The 12,284-nt window shown below is 50.4% G+C and overlaps 3 protein-coding genes across 3 annotated transcripts; 1 reads left to right on the forward strand and 2 right to left on the reverse strand.

The window, feature by feature from the left end:
- Positions 1-412: 412 nt before the first annotated feature.
- Positions 413-1,195, reverse strand: CGGC5_v013039 (uncharacterized protein; the record flags this gene model as incomplete). The annotated part of the gene is made up of 3 exons (XM_066152804.1): positions 413-622; positions 679-779; positions 832-1,195. 3 exons carry the CDS (start codon positions 1,193-1,195, stop codon positions 413-415), a joined length of 675 nt encoding a protein of 224 aa, XP_066007571.1.
- Positions 1,196-6,051: 4,856 nt separating this feature from the next.
- On the forward strand, positions 6,052-7,141 carry CGGC5_v013040 (uncharacterized protein; the record flags this gene model as incomplete). Its single annotated transcript, XM_066152805.1, has 6 exons — positions 6,052-6,079; positions 6,494-6,505; positions 6,570-6,871; positions 6,937-6,973; positions 7,006-7,011; positions 7,068-7,141. The coding sequence occupies 6 exons, from the start codon at positions 6,052-6,054 to the stop codon at positions 7,139-7,141; spliced, it is 459 nt and encodes a 152-aa protein (XP_066007589.1).
- A 1,396-nt stretch (positions 7,142-8,537) lies between these two features.
- CGGC5_v013041 (uncharacterized protein) lies at positions 8,538-9,497 on the reverse strand (the record flags this gene model as incomplete). Its single annotated transcript, XM_066152806.1, has 6 exons — positions 8,538-8,585; positions 8,663-8,687; positions 8,829-9,263; positions 9,311-9,358; positions 9,420-9,436; positions 9,495-9,497. The coding sequence occupies 6 exons, from the start codon at positions 9,495-9,497 to the stop codon at positions 8,538-8,540; spliced, it is 576 nt and encodes a 191-aa protein (XP_066007597.1).
- Positions 9,498-12,284: the final 2,787 nt, after the last annotated feature.

Consider the following 12,284-nt stretch of genomic DNA (forward strand, 5'->3'; position numbering starts at 1 on the left):
GATGATGACGATACTGAGAGGATGTCGCTTTTCTATGGCATCTAGCTTGCGATGCGCGCGAAACTTCATGCCAACCTTGGTCCCGGACGCGGCGAACCGGACGCTGAATCCGTCGGGTCCGCCGAGCCCACCGAATCCGCCGAGCCCGCCGAGCTCGCCGAAATGCCCCACGGGGCCCCCACTCTATGCTCCGTCACCACATCTCAATTTCCTGCCCGGGAAGCCAGTATCGGTCGGAACCTTACGCGCCAAGCGGACCCGTCCCCCCCCTCCCCTCCCCCGAGCGAGCGCCGCATAGGCCTTCCGTCCCCTCATCCTTAAGGAAAGGCATGCCAGACGACCTGGAACCCACCGGCCCCCATTTTCCCTCCCGGTCGTGTGTTTTGAGAAACGGGCTGCGCGGCCTCCCCTACTACTTGTATGCCCTGCCGACAGGTCGCCGATTGCTGCTGCTTCTTGCTCGCTTTTGAGATCTATAGCTCGGGGCGGTCCGCGTGCGCTTAAGTCTTGGAACTGAGCCTTCCGGGGCAGGTGGTAACGGGAGCTCCGAGACAGCCTGCTTAAACTCGGCGGGACATTTGTTGTAGTCGGCCTCAAGGACGTGGATAAGCCTCAGCTCTTGCTATGTGGCGGGTTAGATATGTATTACAGAAGCAGAGGTAGAGAGGGAGACAATACATAAATAAGGCGCCTCAGGGTCGTCAGAGACATACTTGCTTTCCGCTTTTCTTCTCGATTCTTGAATATGGCTGTTGTGCTCTGTGTTGTCGTTGATGTAGCTGTCGAGGGTTAGCCACATCTCTGCTTCTGCGGCCATTGGTTTCAGTCTACATCGTGGTTTCATCGACGGGCGAGGCTCTCCATAGTAGACAGAGTACAGATGGTGGCTTTCGAAAAGAGAAAAGTGTCTGGTCCCCATGAGTACCGAATCGAGGTCAGCAGCTCTCTCGTACACGATGACAACTCGTGCGTTGGCGTTGGGAGGGATTGAGGGATGGTTAGGGTCGGGTCTCAGCGCGGCGCAGAGGCGTGCCGTGAGGTGAGTGCATAGGCCTCTGTTGAGGTGGTCCTCTTGGGTTGGTGTTGGGTTCTTCAGTGGTCTTCCGCGTCGGCGGATGGTCTTGACACGGATGACAAAGACGGCGGGTTGCGGGGAAGAGCGACCAACGGCGTTGTTCACATGAGGACGCGGCATGGTGAAGGTTGGGCTACTTCTGATGGGCTTGAAAGATGGCAAATATAGGTATGTATGAGGGCAGGAGCCGGCTCATTAAACAGCTTGGGGGGGTAAGAGGGCAGGTAGACGGAGGGAAGTCGAGGGAAGTCGAGGGAAGTCGAGGGAAGTCGAGGGAAGTCGAGGGAAGTCGAGGGAAACCTATTGAAAGGTGGTTGAGGGGGTGCTGGCAGATGGGGGCGAGATGGCTCTGGTAGCTGAGTTGTGGATTGTCGAAGTATGTAGTTAGGCGGGGGAGCTATAGAACGCCTGTAGATGGAAGGAGGCAGCTGATGGTGTGCGCGGGTAAGTAAGGCGGGGAATGTCCTCGACCGGAGAAAGCGTAACTAGGTGACGCTAAGTCTCCCCCTCGAGGTGAGGGTTCATAGTGGAAGTGGGAAGGTGAAGGGAAGGATAATCAAGAGGACGTAGGCATGGCCCCCGCAGCGAAATCTCTGATGTGATGCCGTTAACCGTCTGACAATGAAGGAGGGCGGGCGTGTGATGTCGTCAGTTGAAGCTTGACTCCGAGAGAGAGGTGGATGGAGGAGCGACGCAAGTCGTACTGTTAATAGCAATAACCACATAAAGATGGCGCTGTGAGGAAGGTGTTGCTTGTGTGTGCTTAGCAGATCGTCTGGTCGGCGTGATTCCCGACGTGAGGATAGGGTACTAACTCTGTTTTCCAGCCTTCAGGCACAACCCAGCCCGACTAAGGCCAGGTCTTTCCTCATACGCCACGTACGACCTGCTAATTATTACGACGGCTTGATGTCTCATAGGTCGGAGTCATCGTCCGCAAAGGCAGTAATTACATCGCGGTCGGTGGTCCGAGAAGTCCGGTTTCTTCAGGTGCGCATCAGATTCCCTCCAGCGATCCATCAATTACCAAAAGACACTCGCAGCCGGGGTCTCTATCGGGCTTATTTCTTGATAATCGTGAGGGTTCCCCCCCCCCTTCTCTCCCCTTTAAAAAAAAAAAAAAAAAACTAAAAACTACAGCACGCGTTAATCTGAATGAGCAGCTCCTGCTAAGTCGAGCGCTGGACTTTCCTGACCTACGGATTTGTCGAGCTGAAAAGGCAATTGCCGCTGATACCTTCCCCACTACATTACCTACCCCATCTCTTTCTTTTTTCCCTTTTTCGTTTTCTATCTTCCCCCCATCTTCATCACCACCACGCCTAGAAATATTGATTTCGCTATAGCAAAACACCGGATCGTTTACGTTACTTCACTTTACTACATACGATACAATATTATCTACTAGAGACCTGCACGTCGAACTATTCTCGGAACATTCGCACGCAACCCACCCATGCCTGGTGGTGACGAGGAAGGGAGGCACAACACTCGCTAATGGTCCTCACACCATTGCGAAGACAAGCGAAGTTTGATAACACACAATTTGACAACAACGTTTACAAGCATTCGAGATCAGGAACGTCGCAAGACCCCTTTTGGCTAGCACTGCTTTCAATACCGTTATCTCTTCAGTGGTTCTTGTCTTCAGCACGCTGGCGACTCTGCTGTAGAAAGCTGCGACACCAGACCTCGGAAACACAGAGCTAATTCCTCGGCTCAAGGGCCTGATGACGGATTTCTTCCAAGATTGATTGGACATCTGGGTTTGAGAAGACCACACTAGGTCCCTCCCCGAAGACCTGGAGGACATACACCACGTCCTCAACAACCCGTGGGAGAAGACGCTTTGCCGAAAACAACCACTCCGCCGATATCAGGAGGACCTGGCTTGAAGCTGGCGCGCAGCGTGTTGACGTAACCACCGAAGCTCTCACCTGGAAGCAGATGGCGAACACCCGACAGCATCCATCGTGTCTCAACTGCAACCCCCAAGAGACCCAAGGCAGCCCCGGTGTTACGACCCGTTAGGCACAACACGTTGGAACAACCCCGCCTGGGATCTCGGCGGCTAACGCGGAACAGATGTAAGCAGTGACACAGGTGTAACCAGAAACCATCGGAAAAGGAAGAACTATGGTACAGGTCACGTGACTTCGGGAACAGTACGGACACAAGACAAGGATGGATATGTTGGATATGAGCTATCCTAGCTATCCATGGATATGTTGGATATGAGCTATCCCAGCTATCCAGCATCGTAAGGAACTGTTCGGAACCTGTATATAGTATGACCCTGAGCCTGGCTCATGGTCAGACCTCCATAGCTCTTCAGCAATCAACTTAGTATTCATCCTCACGGATACTCTCAGCTTACCTTCACTGCGAATTACTTGTTGAGTCTAAGACTGATCACCTTAGCCTCTGACGACCGATCTACTATCAGCCTACGACCTACGACTCAGACCACGACCAAGTGTACTGTTGTTACGTCTCAATCCCCAGCTTCTGTTAGCAGACCCTACTGTCGGATAGCTGACCGTAACACCCGGCACCGCCTTCGAAACTAACAGGGCTCCCAACATGCCGGAGCCAGACCTCTACCTTGGAGAAATGGGCTTGCCCGACTGTGATCCCATTCCAACCGGAGGATAAACAGATGATGGCTTCTTCGCATCTATCGAGGCATATCCTTTTGACTCGGACGACGAACATGAACCTAGATTCTCGGTGGAGGAGGTGGAGGACAAGCTACAAGAGTTCGGTACGGCAGTTGCGAACCTTCCCGAAGGGATCCGCTGGGGTGCTGCAACCATGCGGTTGGCTCGGATCATGCTCGAGGAGCTTGACGTGGATATCATGCAGGGGACTCATGACTACTTTGGGTCTCTTGTGAGTCACTATGAACAACGGCAGATATCTCGACCTACCCCTCGCAGCCGGCGGCCCAGACGGCAAAGGACTCAACAACCCTCAACGACATTACACCAACAGTCGAACCTAGGAGCGGACGAGCCACCTCACGGTCTTCAAGCGCAGCATGTGGCTTTAGCGCAAGCCGCACCTTGTCCTTATCAACAATGGCCCTCTACTATTCTGTCATCTGGGCGACCGTTCTCGAGGTCCTAGGACCAGGTACTAGTACAGAACGAAGGACGAGCCCGGGGTCAAGCACCAGTCGAACGCCATATACCAGTCCAGGGCCAAGCACCGGTCCAGGACCAGACTCAGGCCCAGACTCATGTTTGGCAAGACCAAGGCGCACGCCCGGGCTTCCGCGACCCCGGCAGCCGCCCAGTGCCAAACGCATTCAGAGTCTAATACAAGACAAAAAAGATCCCACGTTTTTCCTTCTTTCTTTCTTGCATTTCCTTTTTCTTTTCCTTTTACCATTCGACCTATTTACTACCGACCAGGCCTGTAACTAATACCGAGGCGTTTTTCGCTCGCGATTCGTTTCTATTTGCTTCTTCGATTTCACAGCATGCTACGCGGCTCAGAGCGCTTCTTCTAGTGCTTCGTATTCCAGCAACCTAGCTAAGGCAGCTAGAGCTAGGTACCACCAACATTACTCACTTACATTTCTAAATCGCGATCTAATATACCAATAACACTCTCAACCCAACGAATGACCATCGCGTACTGCCAAACGACCATAAGCACGCGAGGATTCACGGGATCGTGAAAAGAAGTAGAGGAGGACTTGGGCCGGCCGGGTTGGGGGGAGGCGGTTGAAGGAAACGGGACCAAGGCTCCTCGATAGAGGGTTGGGAGGTTATCGAAGGTCTCTAAGTTGATCACAGTTGCATTTTATTAACACAGATGAGAAATCGGAATCGTAACAAACCAAGGGTTTGCTTCCCGAGGATAATATTTCGGGTCTTTTGATGTTGTGGAAGCTGGTGCGATCTTGGATCTTGGATTTCGACGGGACGGCTGACCAGGATTGCGGTACTACTCTCAACAAGGATGAGGTGGGTCGAGTGAGGTCGAGTCTATACTCCCGGGTCTCACGCCTGCCGGCGATGAATAACAATTAATGAAGCCAGGCTGAGAGGTCAGGCTTGTCTGATTGACTGACTCTTCGTCTAAAAGTTGCTTGATCTGTCTGATAGCTGTTGATTGGTCCTGACTGATCAGTCCCGTGACACTGCCCAAGTGGGTGGTCTAGTAGTTAGCGGTGCTATTTATATTTTCGGTTTGAAACGCGCCGCAAGCCCGACCTTTAATCTCAATGAGCCCTATTATCATCTCCGAGGCTGCCGGCGCGGGCGTAGGGGCCGTGGCCGGAGCCGAGACGGGATCAGCTACAGCAGCCGGATTAAATACTCGTCCGCATCACCCAGTCTCGATCAAGACTATCAAGCTGGTTGGCGTCCTGGGCTTGTCTAACTGATTCTCTGCCATGGCCTCGAATTCATTGGTTGATTGATTGATCGATTGATTGATTGACTGCTTAGGCTTGAGCACGGTGCTACGCTGACACTTGCTTCTGTAGCTATGCGGGAAGTACGGGCTGGTCTGGTCATGGGCGCCAATTCGCCCCTTTCGCTTCCCTCGTCGGCTTACGTTAATTCACTAAGGGAATACTTGACAATGCTAGATCGACATTTAATAGAAGACTTGATTCGATACACAGGCTGCCTATCTTAGGTTCCATGGTGCTGTGTATATAAGGTAAGTAGCACGCATGTCTACCAGCGTCAAGTAAGATCATTACTACTGAGGGAGGACTCAGTGGAGTTCAGCAGGTCAGGGCGGATGCAGAAAAGCAAGATGAGGGGATTGGATTAGATGAGATAGGAGAACGAAAGTACGTGGTCGTGAGATCACTCTGTTCTCGTGGATTATTACACTGCCTGCAGCGTTTTATTGTTATCAGTAGGGATGGAACGGCTCCATTTCTTCTAATTCTATCTGCGCAGCCAGGGTCGTTTAACGGCAAGCGTGGCCGACGCGGCTGCTGCTCTAGATAAATGTCGGGCCAGAAGGACCCAGCCGGAGGTAGGCTTTCGGGCCGCACCTTCTTGCAGCGGAATAGGTAACAGGGTAATTACGACACGAAAAGAATGCGCAATCAAAACTGGAAAGAACGAGGCAATGACGGGTGGAAGGAACATTCCTGACTACCCTTTTCGGGCCCGCTGCCCCTGCCTTGCTCGCCTGGACAGGTCCATTCCCGACCTGAACCCCCCCTCCCTCGACCCACCTGCTACTTCCCAGGCTGCACAACACACTTAGCGCTGTAGGTGAAATATTGACTGTCAAGTATATAAGATCACCTGATTCCAGTCTCTAAACCTCCTCCTCCTTCTTTTCTACCACACACATTTTATCGGTATTAATAACAAGCTTAACAACAACCACAACAGCAACATCGATAATAGCAACAGCTTCGTCGAACTCCTCTCTACCGAGCTCTCACTAGCTGTAAGAGAAACGAACAACCCCTTATCACTTCCTAACATACCTTACTGACTGATCCCCCCCACAGCGCTTACAACGATGGCCCAGACTCAGAATTCGGCCCTGGTGGTGGCTAACGCCCACGTGAAGCGATCCAAGACACAGACTTCAGGCCCATACCAACCATTATACACCAAGGTCCCCCACTTGGGCATCATGATGACCTGGTACGAGACGGAAGGCTTCACAACCAAGGTCGAGGAAGGCACTATCTTCAAGGTGGTCCTCAGCTCCTTCTACACAGACCGTGCATACAACATCGACGACAAGCATGTCACTAAGGGCCTTGCCGTCGACTTCGCGAAGTCCCTTGATGAGAACGACCCGAAGGTACGTTCTAGCGTTCCCTACTGTACTAACAGCTCTTCGAGTGCTCAACACTAACATGGTCCCAGACTGGAATGACTGTTATTATGGAGGAAATGCTGGATCGTAAGGGTTGATATGTCTCGTCCTGAGGGCAGCTTTAGGTATGCCGTGATGATAGTTCATCCCGCTTGTCTCTCATGCTAACGGTTTTTTTAAGGTAAGGTAGGAAGGACAGCATACCCTGGGTGGCGGGTCAGTGGCGGGAGGGATAGGGTTAACCGCGGGTTATGAGGATGGTTGCTTGCTCGTGCGGGTACATTGCATTCGGTACACTTGGGTCGCCCTTGCAAGCAGCCAGCTGCCAATTTCTTCATGATCGACTCGTTCCTCCGTAACATAGTTAGAAACCACCAGCTATAAGGACCAAATGCGTTTGTGATTTTTTTCCCCTCCCCCTCCCCCTTTTCTTTCGATTTTTTCTTTTCCTTTTTTTGTTTCTTTTTTTGTTGTGAGCGTTGTGGCTCTTGTGATGTTTGCGCGGCAGCATAGGAGACACCAGCGTCTACACCGCGAATCAATTGGTACCCGCTGCGGCTGAAACGCGAGGATCATATCCCATAACCCGAACGGCCTAACCCACATGACCCTAACTACCTAACCATAACCCTAACTGCCTAATCATGCCTCTCACGACGTCTGCTACTACACTATAAAGTCCCAGTCTGGGTCCCACGACAGCGGGGGGCTGGAGCTCGCGAAATAGAACGCTGAGCCTCTGCATATGTTGCGGTGAGGGTCTAGGGAACCACATAATCTTACGAAGCTTGCCTGTAGGGCCCGCCTTACGCTACCACCTGATACCAGCCTTATCCTGCTATAGAAAAACATAGGTGTGCATCTGACTGTCTTCTAAGGTAGGGCTATTAGAGAGTATCTATGGTGGGATGGATGGCAGTTTTCTGGACAGTCTCTGCATGATCCTTCGTCGTTTCAGTTACATCCAGACGCCTTCGCTTGTATCTCTTGTTAGGGACATCATCAGGTCCATCAGAGCCTTCTGTTGCCTGTATTCTCTCTATGACGATTCTTCATCAGGTGCTCTCAAGCGGACGAGGTGGCTATCCAAGATGCCGAGAGGAAGCCGCTTAGAAGGGTGACCAACGCGTTGGAACGATAGGTGTCACGGTCTATGGACCGGTGTTCGGCCTTCGGCAAGACCCTCAGCCACGACTCATTGGACCCACCAAATCCAATGGCGCATTTGCTAGAAGGTTCCAGGAATATCGACAAGGTCAATGGCAAGGTTATAAGAATGCCCAGGAAATAGGGAGGATATGGTTCTGTTTCCTGTTCTTCAAGAAGATTTATTGTACTCGTAGTAGTAGGCTAGACCAATGGCATCGACCTTGTCCTAGACCCTTACAATAGGTACTGCGGAGCATGGGCTAATCACACCCTGCATATGTCTGATTTATCCAAGATCAATAGACATATCTTGCCCCGGTGGCCTGAGACGCAGGTTCGTTAGTCAGCCTTTACCTCTGCAGCATTATACGCCGAAGCACTTGCGCTTGGACTAGGGCTATGAGAAGTGTGGCTAGCCTTGTTTGACCAGTGGCTGTGGTTTTGTACAGACGTTAGGTTTGAAGGCGTGGAAGGACATCTGGTCTCTATGAGTTCAATGAGTTCAGGGACACAGGTGCTGATCCTTTTGCTCGTCCTGGTCATCCATTGTCTAATATCGGACCTTAGCGAGGCGGGCTTCTGTTGAGAGATTGCTAAGTATGCCTAGGAAAACGTCTTATTCAATACCTTCGTGGTGGGTCGGTTCATGATACTAGAGGCGGATAAGAGGAGGATGGTTGACTGGTTACTTTTATAACTCCCCCTTGGGGATGCCCCAGGAAGCTCACATAGAAACTTCGAGCCCCTCTCGTACGCTTTCTATAGGCTAAGTGCAATCACTACTCAGACAGACAAAGTGAAGAGAATATTGTCGCCTTGCCATGAGTTTTCCACTTCTACCTTGAGAAGCTTTTTCTTGATGTCGAAACTCGCAATGGCGCCCTTAATGGAGGCAACAAAGATGGTCTTTCCGATCCTGGTCCAGCAAGCCTTCTGGGCGTTGGTTTTATCCGCAGCTGATACAGCGAAAGGGGCCACGGCTCCCAGCTTCATGGTCTTGCGGCAGTCTGCAAGAGCCTTTTTCATGTCGTCGTTCTGGACCATAGAGCCCTTGATTTCCTTCAGCTCGTTGGTTTTGAGACCTGTTATGGTCCAGCACTCCCTGAGAACCTCGCGCATCTTCAGACGAGGCTTGGTAAGGTCGAATGCATTCTGAGCGTTGAAGACGGTCAGGCGCTTGTTCCTGGTATCGATCTCGAGGTAGTCGAGAACCTTCCGATCACCATCCCTATCGAATTTCTTATAGCCATCCGAGTAGACAGAAAAGTCCCAAACCTTGCCGCCATGTGACCTCGTGGTGTCCACCCAGTAGGCATCATTTCCCTAGTCACATCTTCATCAGCGACCAGTCGTAGGATCACGCCAGCGTAATGCGTGAACTTACAGCAAAGGGACGTATAACTGCGGCGGTGGTCAGCGAAGCGACCGCGAGAAGAAGTGCGCAAAAGCATTGAGGAACCATGGGATTGAGTGGGTCTCTAGACTATGTATACGTCAGAGCTTTTCGGTAGTAGGCAAACCAGTAACCGGTGTTTAGAACCGTTTAAGTGTTTCTGAACAGGTAGGGATGAGGTTCGAGAAGTAGTGTTATATCCCTCCGTTATATTAGTTAGAGTAAGGTGGTAGACTTATAGAGGGTATTAGACCTAAGGGTCTTAAGGAAGAAGCTTCGATGGTGATCTACTTATCATTGTTGTTCCCCATTCCGCACTGAACCGTGACGCTGGCCAGCGCCCTGGCTGGTTGATTCATGATTGCTATAATTAGCAATGGGTGCATTCCCCCCCGCCTGCCTCCCAGCGCCTTAGTCTTCTTAGACCGGGAGTGTACTGAAATAGAAAACATGTTACAAGCTGTTTATTCAAAGTAGTGGTTGGCGGATCCGCCGTAATCGGTTCGTGGGAGGCGACTCGTCACATAAGGGGGCGGTGTATTAGTCAGGGGAAGTAGATAGTAACATATTCAGGGATATACGTATGACCCTTGAACACGTTTTGCAGAATACGAGCTGACCATGTAGAGTAAATTCTAACTCGTTTCATCCTTGTCTTATTTCTACCATGAGAAGGCGAGAACCGGTAAGGAATCCTTGAGTTAAAACAGTAGTTGATTTACTGTTCGGACAGAGCTCAAAGTATCGCGTTCTCATTATGGATTGTCCAAGATGCGGTTACAACTAAAGGTGGGTTGAGGCCTAGAGGGAATGTAGCTTAAATGGGTACTGAAAGACGAAGACTGGCGGCTGAACATTTGCTGTAGGGAGAACCAAATCTTTCCCCTTTTTGAGCGGTATATATACGCTGTTGGGATGGGTTTATGGGCCTGTGTAAGGGTCTAGGACAAGGTCGATGCCATTGGTCTAGCCTACTACTACGAGTACAATAAATCTTCTTGAAGAACAGGAAACAGAACCGTATCCTCCCTATTTCCTGGGCATTCTTATAACCTTGCCATTGACCTTGTCGATATTCCTGGAACCTTCTAGCAAATGCGCCATTGGATTTTGGTGGGTCCAATGAGTCGTGGCTGAGGGTCTTGCCGAAGGCCGAACACCGGTCCATAGACCGTGACAGCCTGAACATCTGAAAGAACTCCACTTAATAGGACATGCTCCTTGATTATAACCCGTATTAAAGTCTTCTACACATATATCGTTCGTTACTTATCGACCGTGCTCTCGAGCGCTCCTGTGAATGGCAATGGCCACTGATCTCTTCTATTGCGGAGATTTATTTTGAGGATCTATTGCGAAATATTCTCTCGTCCTTGAATCTAATGCGACCATGTTTTGCCTTCGCACGTGTCATCTCTGTTGACGCCTTCTAGCGCTGCGGGGCGACGTGGGGTCTACAGACTACAGTATGAGGTCTTGTAATACAGTAGCGTCCTTGGTTGGTTTGTAGCTTGGTCTGTTGCTTGTGGCGGTCTTAATCTATAGCTACTTGGGGACGATTGTTGTAGTCCGCCCTGCCCTTTATCTTATGAAGGAGAAACGATCGGTTCTGTTAACAACGTTGGGATGACCCTAATATACAACGCAAGTTTGCCCTACTGCTGTTAGCATGTTAGGGTGATGTCTAATAAGTAAGTGCTTATGCATAGTAGGACTAGGTGCAGGACTGGATTCAACAAACGGTGTGTGACCTGTTAACGTTCACACTGCGCTGCTCAAATAGTGCGTATACTGCTTTATTTCAAGACTTCTCCCTTTATACTTTTTTTTCTTTCCCTTCCCTTTCAGGCTCAATTCCAACTCCAACAAATCACAAGACGCTCTTAATAGTTGAAACCCATAGTCATGAAATCGGCAGGAGCTGCGGCTGCTGCAAAGTGGGTAGATGGTAAGTTAGCAGGGAAATTGCCGCAGATGTCGGCAATCTCCGAGCCGACCGGCATCACCGTGTTCGCGGGTCGAGTCATGTACTGCACTACACTTGCAGACAGCAAAGGCTGTGCTATTCCCAATAGACGGTGAGTGGGATCTCATGTGGCCGCGACGACACTGGTTCGATTGAGCTTTGCTGGCCAGATTGCTACCTCGCTAGGTTTGATGCCCTGCTGATGTCTTGGATGAAGATGCTTAGGTTCTCATTCTGGCTTCCCGGCTCACCCAGCGTTCTCGGACCGGTATTCAAAAAAAAAAAAAAAAAAAAAAAAAAAAAAAAAAAAAAAGAAAGAAAGGAGTGGGAAAAAAAAAAAGAAAAAAAAAGAAAAAAAAAAAGAAAAAAAAAAAGAAAAAAAAAGAAAAAAAAAGAAAAAAAAAAGAAAAAAGAAAGAAAAAAAAAAAATTCGTGTGTGCAGAATCGTACGAATCTTTCCTGCTGCTAATTATCGACCTGGACCAACGAAAGACTGCATGGCGGAATTCCAACGTAATCGAATTGCATGGGACAGAACTCGCATGGATTTCGGTATTCGATGTTTGGAAGATGCTATTCTACCCATTAATCATAAGAGCATGGGAGCATCTCATGTCCGGACCTTGATTTTCCCTGGAAAAACAGGTTGTTCTGTTGTTTCCTTGTTTTTTCCTTCGTTTTCCTCGGTGGCATTTGCCCCTCAGGGCGGCGAAATTCGGACTCTGCAACCTCCTCGTGGTGCCGCCTGGGAACCTATCTTTTCTAAAGGTAGAGCCAGTGCAGAGACGTTACGGCGCGCAAGTGCAAGTGGTGGCGGGCGCTGCGCACGAAGTTTTTCTGGTGCGGCGGAAGGGCGGGATCGGACCAGAAGTGAGGGATTTTGGCGTCGC

This window comes from Colletotrichum fructicola, assembly GCF_000319635.2.
Source record: "Colletotrichum fructicola Nara gc5 chromosome Unknown KSG_Nara_v1_contig08, whole genome shotgun sequence".
Classification (NCBI taxonomy): Eukaryota; Fungi; Ascomycota; class Sordariomycetes; order Glomerellales; family Glomerellaceae; genus Colletotrichum; species Colletotrichum fructicola.